Raw genomic sequence first — 13,136 nt, 5'->3', positions numbered from 1 at the left:
TATTATATGGTATATGGCTGCACACTGTATGTATTATATGGTATATGGGGGCACGCTGTATGTATTATATGGTATATGGCGTCACGCTGTATGTATTATATGGTATATGGCAGCACACTGTATATATTATATGGTATATGGCAGCACGCTGTATGTATTATATGGTATATGGCGGCACGCTGTATGTATTATATGGTATATGGGGGCACGCTGTATGTATTATATGGTATATGGCAGCACGCTGTATGTATTATATGGTATATGGGGGCACGCTGTATGTATTATATGGTATATGGCGGCACGCTGTATGTATTATATGGTATATGGGGGCACGCTGTATGTATTATATGGTATATGGGGGCACGCTGTATGTATTATATGGTATATGGGGGCACGCTGTATGTATTATATGGTATATGGGGGCACGCTGTATGTATTATATGGTATATGGGGGCACGCTGTATGTATTATATGGTATATGGGGGCACGCTGTATGTATTATATGGTATATGGCGGCACGCTGTATGTATTATATGGTGTATGGGGGCACGCTGTATGTATTATATGGTATATGGCGGCACGCTGTATGTATTATATGGTATATGGCGGCACGCTGTATGTATTATATGGTATATGGGGGCATGCTGTATGTATTATATGGTATATGGCAGCACGCTGTATGTATTAGATGGTATATGGCGGCACACTGTATGTATTATATGGTATATGGGGGCACGCTGTATGTATTATATGGTATATGGGGGCACACTGTATGTATTATATGGTATATGGGGGCACGCTGTAAGTATTATATGGTATATGGCAGCACGCTGTATGTATTATATGGTATATGGCAGCACGCTGTATGTATTATATGGTATATGGCGGCACGCTGTATGTATTATATGGTATATGGCGGCACGCTATATGTATTATATGGTATATGACGACACAGTGTATGTATTATATGGTATATGGCGGCATGCTGTATGTATTATATGGTATATGGCGGCACGCTGTATGTATTATATGGTATATGGCGGCAGGCTGTATATATTATATGGTATATGGGGGCACGCTGTATGTATTATATGGTATATGGCGGCACGCTGTATGTATTATATGGTGTATGGGGGCACGCTGTATGTATTATATGGTATATGGCGGCACACTGTATGTATTATATGGTATACGGCGGCACGCTGTATGTATTATATGGTATATGGGGGCACGCTGTATGTATTATATGGTATATGGCGGCACGCTGTATGTATTATATGGTATATGGCGGCACACTGTATGTATTATATGGTATATGGGGGCACGCTGTATGGATTATATGGTATATGGGGGCACACTGTATGTATTATATGGTATATGGGGGCACGCTGTAAGTATTATATGGTATATGGCAGCACGCTGTATGTATTATATGGTATATGGCAGCACGCTGTATGTATTATATGGTATATGGCGGCACGCTGTATGTATTATATGGTATATGGCGGCACGCTATATGTATTATATGGTATATGACGACACAGTGTATGTATTATATGGTATATGGCGGCACGCTGTATGTATTATATGGTATATGGCGGCAGGCTGTATATATTATATGGTATATGGGGGCACGCTGTATGTATTATATGGTATATGGCGGCACGCTGTATGTATTATATGGTATATGGCGGCACGCTGTATGTATTATATGGTATATGGCAGCACGCTGTATATATTATATGGTATATGGGGGCACGCTGTATGTATTATATGGTATATGGGGGCACGCTGTATGTATTATATGGTATATGGCGGCACGCTATATGTATTATATGGTATATGGCAGCACGCTGTATGTATTATATGGTATATGGCAGCACCCTGTATGTATTATATGGTATATGGGGGCACGCTGTATGTATTATATGGTATATGGCGGCACGCTATATGTATTATATGGTATATGGCGGCACACTGTATGTATTATATGGTATATGGGGGCACGCTGTATGGATTATATGGTATATGGCAGTACGCTGTATTTTATACTGTATGGCGAATTGTTGTATGTGTTTTGTGCTTTGTAGTAGCTCGCTGTGTGTATTATATAGTACATGGTGGCACGCTATTATGTATTTTGCATTGTTTTATTTTCACATTAAACCAATATGATTGCGTCTGGTCCTGACACTCCAAGATATATTACATATCTGGAGTCGGGGGGGGGGGGGGGGGCGTCTTTTTATTGATCGCCTCAGGCAGCAGAAAGGCTAGGTGCACCCCTGGGTGTTGGCACTGAACAGTTACAAGGAACCGGGCAGTTGAATTTGGGATTGAATCACTACATATGTCAGATGTCTTTGGCTATATACTTTCCTTGGTCCGAAGCTCTCGGAACCAGTGCCATGCCGCCAGTGAAGGAAGCGTAGTGCACCCCTGCATCAATTTGCCCAGCAACAAGAGATCCGTAGAAAGGGAAGAATATATATGTGGCCATGCTGTCATACGCAGCAATTTGGGACACTAAACAATAAGGATCTATAGTTCTTTAGTGTCCTAAAGCCACCTGACACATCCTCTAAGAATTTACAATTTTGGACACTCAAATGCTGCCTGTGAAAAACACACAGAGCAGCCCCTGATCTCCTAACTCCTACTGAGTGACAGCACTTCTGACTGATCTGTACTGGGCACAGGGTGATGCAATGCACTGCGGCTGCTCTGCCTTACTCTAATCTGTCTTCCCAGGCTACAGGGGAGAAGCGAGAGGGAGTGGAGGGCTAGGTACTGATCTGCTCCAGCACCAGTGAGAACAGAGCAGGTCAGATACAGCCTACAGGGAGATAGATCACTGGAGCGCTCCGCGAGCGGCAGCATTTCCTGCCTGAACGGAGCTACAATGCTGAATATAGAGAAGGCAGGGGAGATGGTGCACACGTGCCATAGGTTCGCCACCACTGGTCTAGAGTAAGGCAGCTGTGTATATATGCAGAGGGCATCATGGCGAGAACAGGGAAAGGCTGAAGCTATTGAAGGAGGTAAAGACACGTGTATGTATGCAGAGACATGTCTAATGGTGGATAAGATGAAAGGGGGATGTGCTTGTATGCTGTCTAGATGAATACCACTGATCTAAACAGTCTGAAAACCAGGCTGATAACATTTTACTTACTTCAACACAATAAACAATCAAAAGAGTAACTATACATTTACATGGACATTGTCTGCCATTACTATGAAAAAAAAGAGTAATACAGGCAGTCCCCGGGTTACATACAAGATAGGGTCTGGAGGTTTGTTCTTAAGTTGAATTTGTATGTAAGTCGAAACTGTATATTTTATAATGGAAGTTCTAGACAATTTTTTTTCTTTTGCCCCAGTGACAATTGGAGTTTCAAAATTTTTGGTGTAATTGGACCAAGAATTATCAATAAAGCTTCATTACAGACACCTTACAGCTGATCATTGCAGTCTGGGGCTATAGTAAAGCATCCAGAGAGCTTCACCAGAGGTCACAGTGGGCAGAGGGGTCCGTCTGTAACTATGGGTTGTCTGTAAGTCGGGTGTCCTTAAGTAGGGGACCGCCTGTACCAGAAATAAAAATATGGAAATTTCACTGTGCTAAGGTGTGAATAGGAAATTTGCAAATGTCTCCCAAATAGAAAAATCCTATACACCCCCTAAGTACAATCAACAAAAAGGCATTTCTAAAGTCCTCCAACAGATCAATGGGTACTTACTTGACATTAGTCAGAATCTGTCTGTCCACAACCTTTCTGCAACATATCATTCCAGTCTTCAATTTGACTCTATAGTTAACATCATGAAAACTCAGGGTGGCACCTTGTAACGATTTTTTTGGGTTATCCGATGTGCGGAGGCCATTCAGAACTGGTTCTATCACATGAACCACCGTATGAGAATCTGCCATAGCAATTTGTTCGCCTTCCTGTATATAAATCAAAAGCAGATCATGAAGTGAGTCAATGGATATAAAAGATCTCAGTAAGAGCCAACAGTTATTTTCATCAGTTAGGCTACATGCACACGATGTATGCCCACTGTAACGCTGTGCAGCAGGCATACATCAGCGCTGCGGAGAGGAGCAGGGGATGAGCGCAGCTCGCCCCCGCCCGTCTCCATAGGACTATACTGTGCACGACGCCGTATCACGTAGAAAGATAGGACATGTCCCATCTTTCTACAGTCTACAGAGCGGTACGGTGCCGCACCGCTTCCGTACAGGGCCGTGAGCCCATAGAAGTGTATGGGGGATGTATATCGGCCGTACATACGTCGGCTGTATATAAGTCCCCCATACATGTGTGTGAATGCAGCCTTTTTGTGTAGTGATTAGTAGTCTAATGCACAGCTGGTTTTCCACACCTTGTATTAGCTCACATTAACTGATTGCAAATACTGATGGTGGAGACGCTTTTATGGTAGGAACCATGCCAATTTACACTTTTGTTCATGCTCTATCCATGTGCAAATCATCATCCATCCACAAAGGTAAAATAAAATTTCATCAAGACCTTATGTGATCAGAACTACAGATACATTACATGATTCTTTTTGACGCTTATAGTACATAAGAAAAATATGCAATCTAGACAGTGGTTTTTAAAGGAAATGTACCAGGAGGGTCAAGGATTGTAAACCAAGCACATGTACATGATGGTGCGTGTCCCTTCTGGCAGAAACTGCTCTTCTTTTAGCTCATTATGCCTTTTTTATGGAATGATGCAAATGAGCCTGATGGGCTCCAGGTTCAATTAACAGCTATAGAGCTCGAAACCTCTCAGGCTCTTAAAACAAGGGCATAAGAAGCTAAAAGAAGAGAGGATTATGAAGGAGGGGGCACATACCTGCATGTAGTTGTGCTTGGTTTACAATCCTTGATCATGGGAGTAGATTTCCTTTAAGAATTATAAACACAAAACAAGTTATCTGTAAAAAATCTATATTCAATGTGTGGTTATGAAATTTTACTATATATAGTAGTCAAGATTTTTACATTTTTTACATTGGGCATTTTTTACATTTAGGCAAGTCATATAATTGACGGCCTGTAAGAAGGAGTGGATTTATCAATAATGCAACAATTCTTTAAAAAGTGCTGAAGGACAGAGATGTCATTTCATAATGAGTTAGCATTGCCACCAATTAGTGAAATAGAAGTGAATGTGTCAAGCATGTAATTACACTATAATTTACTAGTAAGGCTTTGTACAACCTCCTCTGCTATTCATTCAATAAGTGACACTTAAGCAATACATTCATGTAAAAATAAAAGCTATTTGCATAAAAGCTTATTAAGTCTGCAATTGTATCATATGGTATGTGTTGCATTCTTTAAAACACATTTAAAGGGGGTTTCTGTTCCCTGATTGATTTTTCATACCAATGACATATTAATTTGTGGACCTTGCACCAGCTATACTTTTGCTATACCGAGAAGAAACCAGAGGGAACTATGATATATATTTATAGGTTCAGCTCCGGCAGACAGGTAGTGGATGAGTGGACCCTCTGCTTTTTAACAAAGATGGGAGTGATGGAGATAGAGCAAAGCACTATAATCTCGAGTTCATATTAGTGGAAGTAGTGTCCTGCATTTGTGACTGTTGCTCCATTAAACTGAGGAAAAAGGACCCTGTTCCCATGAGACAATTCATATAGAAACATTTCATATTTTATATAGAAGCATAGAACAGTATTTCTGTGATTTTGGTGTAATAAGTTGTACAGTTCTGAATGCTCCTCACTGTGTGTGAACCTCGGCCAATAATTACTAAATATGGTTTTAAACAAGCATTTGGAGTCATGAATGGCTTATATTTCTACAAGTTAACCATTATCCATTTTCTATATGTAAGGCAATAAAATATGACAACCTTCGCATAAACAAGTGAACTTTCCACCTCCTGCTCATATCGCACAAGCCACTATATAGGTTTAAAAATTATAGATATGGGTTATTTTTCCTGCATGAAAGAACTAGAGAATTCATATTTATCTTATTTTATACAGTGGATATAACCAACATGATATTCCATAACCAATAGTGCTATCACATGGTAAGTTCTTGCTCAGTTCTTGGTCCATTTTTAAACGCACTGAAAACGCATGTGTTTTTGCATGTTTACCATGAGTTTGGTTGGTTTGAATCTGTGTTTCATTTGTGGAAGTTTAAACAACTGTGAAAATGTTAAAACAGGATTCAAACCAGCAAAATGTATGGTAAAAATGCTAAAACACATGCGTTTCCAGTGCGTTTAAAAACGCTACTAGAACACACTGTGTGACAGCACCCTTATGCTTTAGAACCGGAGCAGATTTCTTTGCACTGAAAATTTGCTTTGGGCTTATCAAAATGACCTCTTTAATATTCCCACCTTATGAACCCCACACTATTCCTCAAGGTGTATATACCCTTCCACACCAGCACAGAGTTGTACTTTGTCCTGTACTAATTTCAGTCACCCCATCCATTGCCACATTATAGAGAATGAATAAGATCTTGAAGGCCCAGAAAGTTATAGTTAAAGCTAAAAACAATTTGAACTAGTTTTATCTATATGTACTAGTAGTTGTATAATAACTGGTCAATTCACAGGTCCGGTATAGCTTACTCCTTTTATGTTCTAATTAGGATACCAATTGTAACCTGATTTTAAAAATGGACACAACTGGGTTTGACACACAGGATTTTGTTAAAAAAATTGATAAGTTTTTCACACAAAAATATGCGTTACATATGTATAAAACTTTTAAAATGCCAAACTTCAGCTGCTAGTTGTCAAGTTTTGTTAAACATGTGTCTTTTCAACTGTATTAACTATGTAACTACATATATAATGCTTTGAAAAACACAAAAAAACAAAAAAGGAATTTCTACGGATTTCCAGCTTGATATTACACAACAGATTGTCTACCGCAATTTCAGCGTGAAGGAAAAGTTAACAACAAAAGTCACTGAGAGAGAAGTCTCTTTACAGTACAATGTCTCACAATTGTCGCATGTGTCAATTTCTGGCATATTTGTGATTTCTAATTAAAAAGTCACATACCCACTGCAGACATTAGCACCTCACATGCCACATTTATCACACTGTCTAGGGAATATGAGAAATCTGATGTGTATCTACAAAGCTGATAATTCATTCTAAAAAAGTGGAGTCAGATCCTGCCTAATGACAAATCTCCCCCACTGAATGCTACCAGACAAGTGACTAAGACACAACAGGAAAACAGTCAATACTTATATCAGGACAGAGATTACCTGACATATCGCCATCCTATGAGTTACTTTACTAATTTATCACAAATCCATTCTAGTACGAAAAAGTAGTTATAGTTTTACTCGCTTGTCCGTTTATTGACTAAAATGTCAGCTTTTTGCAACAGAACATGATGCAGAATGAGTTACATGACAATCAGTGGACACAATTATACATAGTATATTGTGTAAGGCAGGAGTGCGGGAACCCACTTACCTAGCAGAAAGAGATGAGTTGTTTCTGTCAGTGATCTGTATTGGTAGACACAGGTGCTGCAATGATCTCAGCTCTGCAGCTCTGCTGTGTGAAGAGACACTGCATAGAACTATGGGACAAAGACACGTGTGGGGTGGAGACTTCCCCTGATGTCATGACAGCCCTACAAGCCACACACATCCCTCTCCACTTGCTTTGGCTAAGTCAGCAATTCATTGATTACACAAGCTGCTGGGAAGAGGAAAAGCCACCACTGACCAGTTATGTACCATTGTAAGGAGAAGTGTGGGTAAGGTCAAAACCAGATGTAGCTCAGAAAGGGTATGGATCTAATATAGACCGACAGTACTTTCCCCATTTTTACAATGCACTTCAGATTTTTGTTTTAAAAAATGCAACAAAAAACCTTCTGTATAAAACCGTAGAAGGATTTATTGAAAAGTGTCAGTAAGTCGCATATAGTAAACTATACCTATTTTAGCAATAGTTAATTTTTTTGTGCAGAATCTTAAAATGAGGCGGAGTCTTTTTTTCAGTCTGGCCCTAAAATTCACAGAGGAATGTTCTGATGTAACCACTGAAGAGGCTGCAGGGCTCACACAAATGCTGAGGCCCCTTAGGCCGCTTGAATGTGAACCAGTTTTGCCCAACAAACCTGCTCCACTAATCTGGATTGCTGGATTTACGGGACACAGCAGATACACAGAGCATACTTGTCAGCCCAAAATACTACCGGCCCAAAGCATATTCACACATCAGCTTTTTTCTCAGCATGCTATCCAAAATTTTCAAGCACAGCATACTGATTGTTATGTCAGTATTGCATCCACATCATTTTTTCAGTTCACGTGAGTAAAACTGATGGTTCACGTTAATTAGAAGGCAGAACACCTGTGGGGTTATTTATCAAACTTTTTTCTCTCTTTTTTTCGAAACTTTTTGGCGTAATTGAACTTTTACACCCATTTTGCAAAGTTGGCATCCACACGGTTTTACACTGCTGCACATGATTTGTCATAAAAATCCAAATATGGATGTCCGAAAAAGTCACTTGTTTTTGTGCAATGGTGGTAAAAAGGGTTGCTTAAAAATGTTAGACTTTTGTGCAATTTTTTAGACTAAAGTCTCAAAATACAACAGACACAAATGGCTCAACCACTAAGATAAATCAGGCAAGCCTAAAACCTTAAAGAAAAATAAAATTAAACACCTTTTCAGACTTGAAAAGTGGAAAAAACTGACTGCACACAGACTATATTTTTTGTGGAACAATTAATTTCTATTGCGGGTTCATAGTCGTCAAATGTGAAAAAATAGGACATGCTCCAAATATTTTGCCCAAACCTCTAACAAAAATGTGAATAAACACAGAGGGGGATTAAGTATTCATCTTGATCCTGTTTTCTGTTGAACGAACTTCTAAGACGTCTTACCATATTCATTAAAGAGGTTCTCCGGTGACAAAGATGGACCTCACTATACCTTATCTCCCCACACTTATCACTTCACTAATTCAGTGTCATTAAATCTTCTGCCCCCTTTTTCATGAAATCAAAGTCATCCCTAGGCACCGCCAGCTCCTGCTACACTTACAGTTTCCATAGAAACAACCTGTATACTGTACTTCCTCTGCTCTCCAGTCAGCTCCCTGTCCCTGCTGTGGGGGTGTCGCTGCACCTTCCTCTGTGTGAAGAAGCTGTGCCGACCAGGGGGTTTGTGGGAGATGTAATCTTTTAGCAGAATGGGGGCAGCCATCTTGAAGTGATGCAACTGCAACAGTGAGCTGTGAAGTGACAAGTGAGGGCGCATTCACACAATGTGTTGCGTCGCGTTGTGTTTTTTTTTACGCATTCCACTGGTTTCAGCCTTAATTACATGATAAGGTTACATTGCATTTCCACTGCATATGCGCCCTGAAGGAAAAGAAAGTATACAGCCCAGGGTGGTGAGGAAAGGTTGTGTAACTATAATAAATGCAAAAGAACTGGTCAGTTTAAAAAAAAAAGTACATATAGTGACGGGAGAACACCTTTAGGGCTGCATTCACATGTAACGTGTGCCTGGCATTTAAAAACACAAGGTAAATCCGATGGTTAGTGCTTGGCCCAACCTCGTATACAATGAGCATCATTCCATGAGTTGTTAATCCAATTGTAGCATAAATGCAAAATTGAATCTAGTTACCTGCATTGTAGTCATCCTCTTTATGGGAGAAGTAGACTATGTATATCAAACATTTGCTCAGAACACTTAAAGGGAACCTGTCATCAGGAAGGTAATTTTTTCATGATGACAGATTCCAAAAGCCTTTGTCGTGCATCTGTATAATTCCACTGCTTTTAGATAATTTCTTTAACATTACCTGGTACCCTGCCAGCAGCTTGTGGTGAAACCAGGGGGTAGGGTCAGTTCACATGGCACAAGTCGTCTTCTCCTCAATTCCTCCTCCTCTCATCCTCACTCATTGCTGTCCCCATTTCACATTGCATTTCCTAGTATTGTATGGAGCTTTATGGCACAAGATTTCCCAGTGGAGTCCTGTGACTGCTCTGATGGTATCCATCACATATACTGTCGGTGCCCATGTTAAAGAAACAAACCAAAACCGTTTTCATAAGGGATTCCTCAGCAGACAAAATTGCCCAATACAGGCAGAAAAATGTAAACCCTTCTGTGTACTGCCTAATAGGGACCATAAGTTTATTTTTTTGGCCTTCATTAGTATATTAGCCTATAGTTATAAATCTGTTCTGGCTAGTATTGTGTCCCTCAAAAAATCAAGTATAATCCTATGAGTCAGTTTCCCCCCACAGCCAAGTGCCTAAATGTTGTGTTTACTATCCCGCTTCATCTGCCCTGATCTGAGCTCGCTTCTGATACTGAGTATTAAGCACTAGCACATCATTTGACCTGCCTAAATTGGCTGCCATCTTTAGCAGGAGAGGTACAGGTTTGGTGACCATGTCACAAAGAAGAGCAGAAAACTGTAATTGGGTTAAGTCTAATCTATAAGATTATAATGTGAGCCTAGGGGCAACTGCTACCTCTGCGCTACATAGATGAAACCTGCATACTTCAGAAGCAGAAAACCCGACAAACCAAAAACAATGTGGTTGAAAGTCACGTGTCATATTTACAATCCTCCACATTACTGACTTTACGTCACGTTTTACCATGTCAAAGACTTGACATAGGAAGGTTATGTAAACTATTATTCAATGAACTGACAGCAGTAAGGCAGAGGTGAGTCAAGTGTCCTGCACTTTGTTACTTCGCCGAAGGAGTCACCTGCATTGTCTTTACCTTTGCCTTACTACTTTTCACAGTGCTTTGCTGTTGAATGTATAGCGTGATATGCAACATTGTTAAATGATTGTCATCTTAAGGTTTCCCACAACATAGCTGGCTTGATCATTTCTATACAACAAGCTTGACACACCGGGGAGGATGTATTAACGCACTTGCGCCACAATTCTGGTGATTTTGTGTCTAAATACTGTCTAAAATTCCTTGCACCACAGTTATCAAGGCTTTCAGACGATTTTTTGGCAGCTTTCCGACTTGTCCGAATAAGGGACATGACCTTCGGGGAAAATGGGCATGGCTTATGGTAAATCGACCGTGCCCCCAAAATTCTGGCGCACAGTTTCATCATGGCCATGATAAATCTGGCGCAGCAAAAGACTAGTGTTTTCCAGCAAGAACCTGAGACACATTGTTAAGTCCCCCCCGCCGTGTCAAAACCAGAACAACTCTTTGTTAAACTATTGGGGCAGATTTATCAAGCTGGCTATAAGTCAGAATATTCTTACCAACCAATCACAGCTCAGCTTTCATTTTACCAGTGCTCATGGATATTTTAAAGGAGAACTGGTTGCCCAGGGCAACTAAGAATATTCTGTCTTTTAGACAGCTTGATAAATCTACCCCATTATGTCTATCACTGGTTCAGAGCATAATGAAAAGGAATAACAATGCCAACAATGCTGGGACTACCTACACATGGCACACATGTACCCTAGACCACCCCAATAATATCCAGTCACTTCATTAAACCATATATGTAACAGAAGTTTATCCCATTCTCCTTATAAAAAATAGTCATGCATATTCTGCAGGTGAGAAATGGGGAAAGGTTGTAGCTCACAGGGTAAAACCATATAACATGAGACGTGAAGTTATAGTCATATATTTTGTGGTGACCTAATACAATGCAAAGAAATCTATTTCGGACACTGGGGCACATTTACTTACCCGGTCCAGTCGCAATCCACCAGCGCGGTCTCCGACAAGGATTCGGGTTTGCCGGTATTCACTAAGGTTGTGTGCCCAATATCCAGCAGGTGTCGCTGCAGCGCCGAGGTCCGCCGGAGTTCACCTTATTCTTCCTGGTGCATGTAAGTCCCTGATCTTGCAACACAATTGGTTTTTAAATTCTGTGGTTTTTCCGAATATGTCAGGTTGTCCGATGGCCTCGCCCCCGATTTCTGTTGCGTGAAAACCGACGCGCCACAATGCGATCGCGTGCACCAAAATCCCGGAGCAATTTGGCGCAAAACGGAAATATTTGGGAAACCTGACGAAAGTGCTGCGTTCGGACCCTTAGTAAATGAGCCCCAATATGTTCCAAAATCATTCCTGTACCGTTCAAACTTATTAGTGATGGCTATTAATAGGTAATATCTATGTACACCCAAAGGTAAAGAAAGAGAATGGTAAATTAACAAAATTTACATAAAAGTAACAAGAAATTTTGTGATGGTTTTTCTCTCCAATTAACAGTCTAGCATTAGAGACTCTATAGCAACCTAGTATGTATTTCAGTATGCTAAAGTTTATCTGTACACTCATGTATGGTATTTGTTTATCTGTGCTGCTTGTTACATACTGTACATTCATTTTTAGAAGTCTGTGTTATGGAAAAGTAAAAGATCAAGTTTTACAAAGTTACTTATTCTATACATTTAAAAGGAAAGTATTGTGAACAGGAGTAAAGCAAAGGTAAGACACCTGTACATTATCTATTCAATAAAGCTGTCTACCATATTAATAGATAACCTTTCTTACACTGATTCCTGCGTGTACAAATGACAAAGCTGAAAGCACAATAAGGCAGATTGATTATACTTTCATCACAGCAGAATCACTCTGCCTTCACACTCAGTTGTATAGGGCCTTTCTGTTGAAAAATTTTAACATTAGGTAAATGATGTAAAAATGCTCCCAAGGATGTCATCAGACCCCCTCCAGGCTCCAGCTTTACACCTGCCACAACACTTCTTTCCCAGTCTTCCTCCTCTAGTGCATCAGCACTGCTGCTGATGATCTCGGAAAAGGAGTGTGGATTAACCCATGCGCCAGAAAATGCAGAGCTGTTCTAAAGTATGTCTCTATATACTACTTCATCCAGCATAAGACTGTGTCTAAATCTACACTGGTCTATTCACTTACACTTTTTATATATCTCCCTTAATTGTACTTCATGTTTGATATGCAACATCCCCCACTGGGGCCTAGCCTTTTCTTGGGGCCTGGAGGCAGCCGGGGCCCAGAATACCTGAGTGGCTGGCGGTTGCGGTCTAGGGCATGCTGTGGTGACAGTGCTTGGTATGGAACTGAAGGGCTGTCCTACAG

General features: G+C 40.4%; 1 protein-coding gene across 7 annotated transcripts in view; it reads right to left on the bottom strand.

Annotated features, from left to right (window-relative positions):
- The window catches only part of ABCG2 (ATP binding cassette subfamily G member 2 (JR blood group)), a 118,504-nt gene that overhangs the window by 23,131 nt on the left and 82,237 nt on the right, over positions 1-13,136 (bottom strand). For 5 of the 7 annotated variants that reach the window (XM_072116853.1, XM_072116862.1, XM_072116869.1 and 2 more), the window contains one exon: positions 3,744-3,952. In XM_072116853.1, the coding sequence (XP_071972954.1) occupies positions 3,744-3,952 (209 nt within the window). Of the gene's footprint in view, positions 1-3,743; positions 3,953-7,502; positions 7,706-9,095; positions 9,220-13,136 lie in introns of those variants that run through there. The other 2 variants (XM_072116895.1, XM_072116905.1) reach the window with 2 other exon arrangements.

The sequence above is a fragment of the Engystomops pustulosus genome, chromosome 1, assembly GCF_040894005.1.
Source record: "Engystomops pustulosus chromosome 1, aEngPut4.maternal, whole genome shotgun sequence".
In the NCBI taxonomy this organism is placed as follows: Eukaryota; Metazoa; Chordata; class Amphibia; order Anura; family Leptodactylidae; genus Engystomops; species Engystomops pustulosus.
This window is presented reverse-complemented; position numbering and strand designations above follow the sequence as displayed.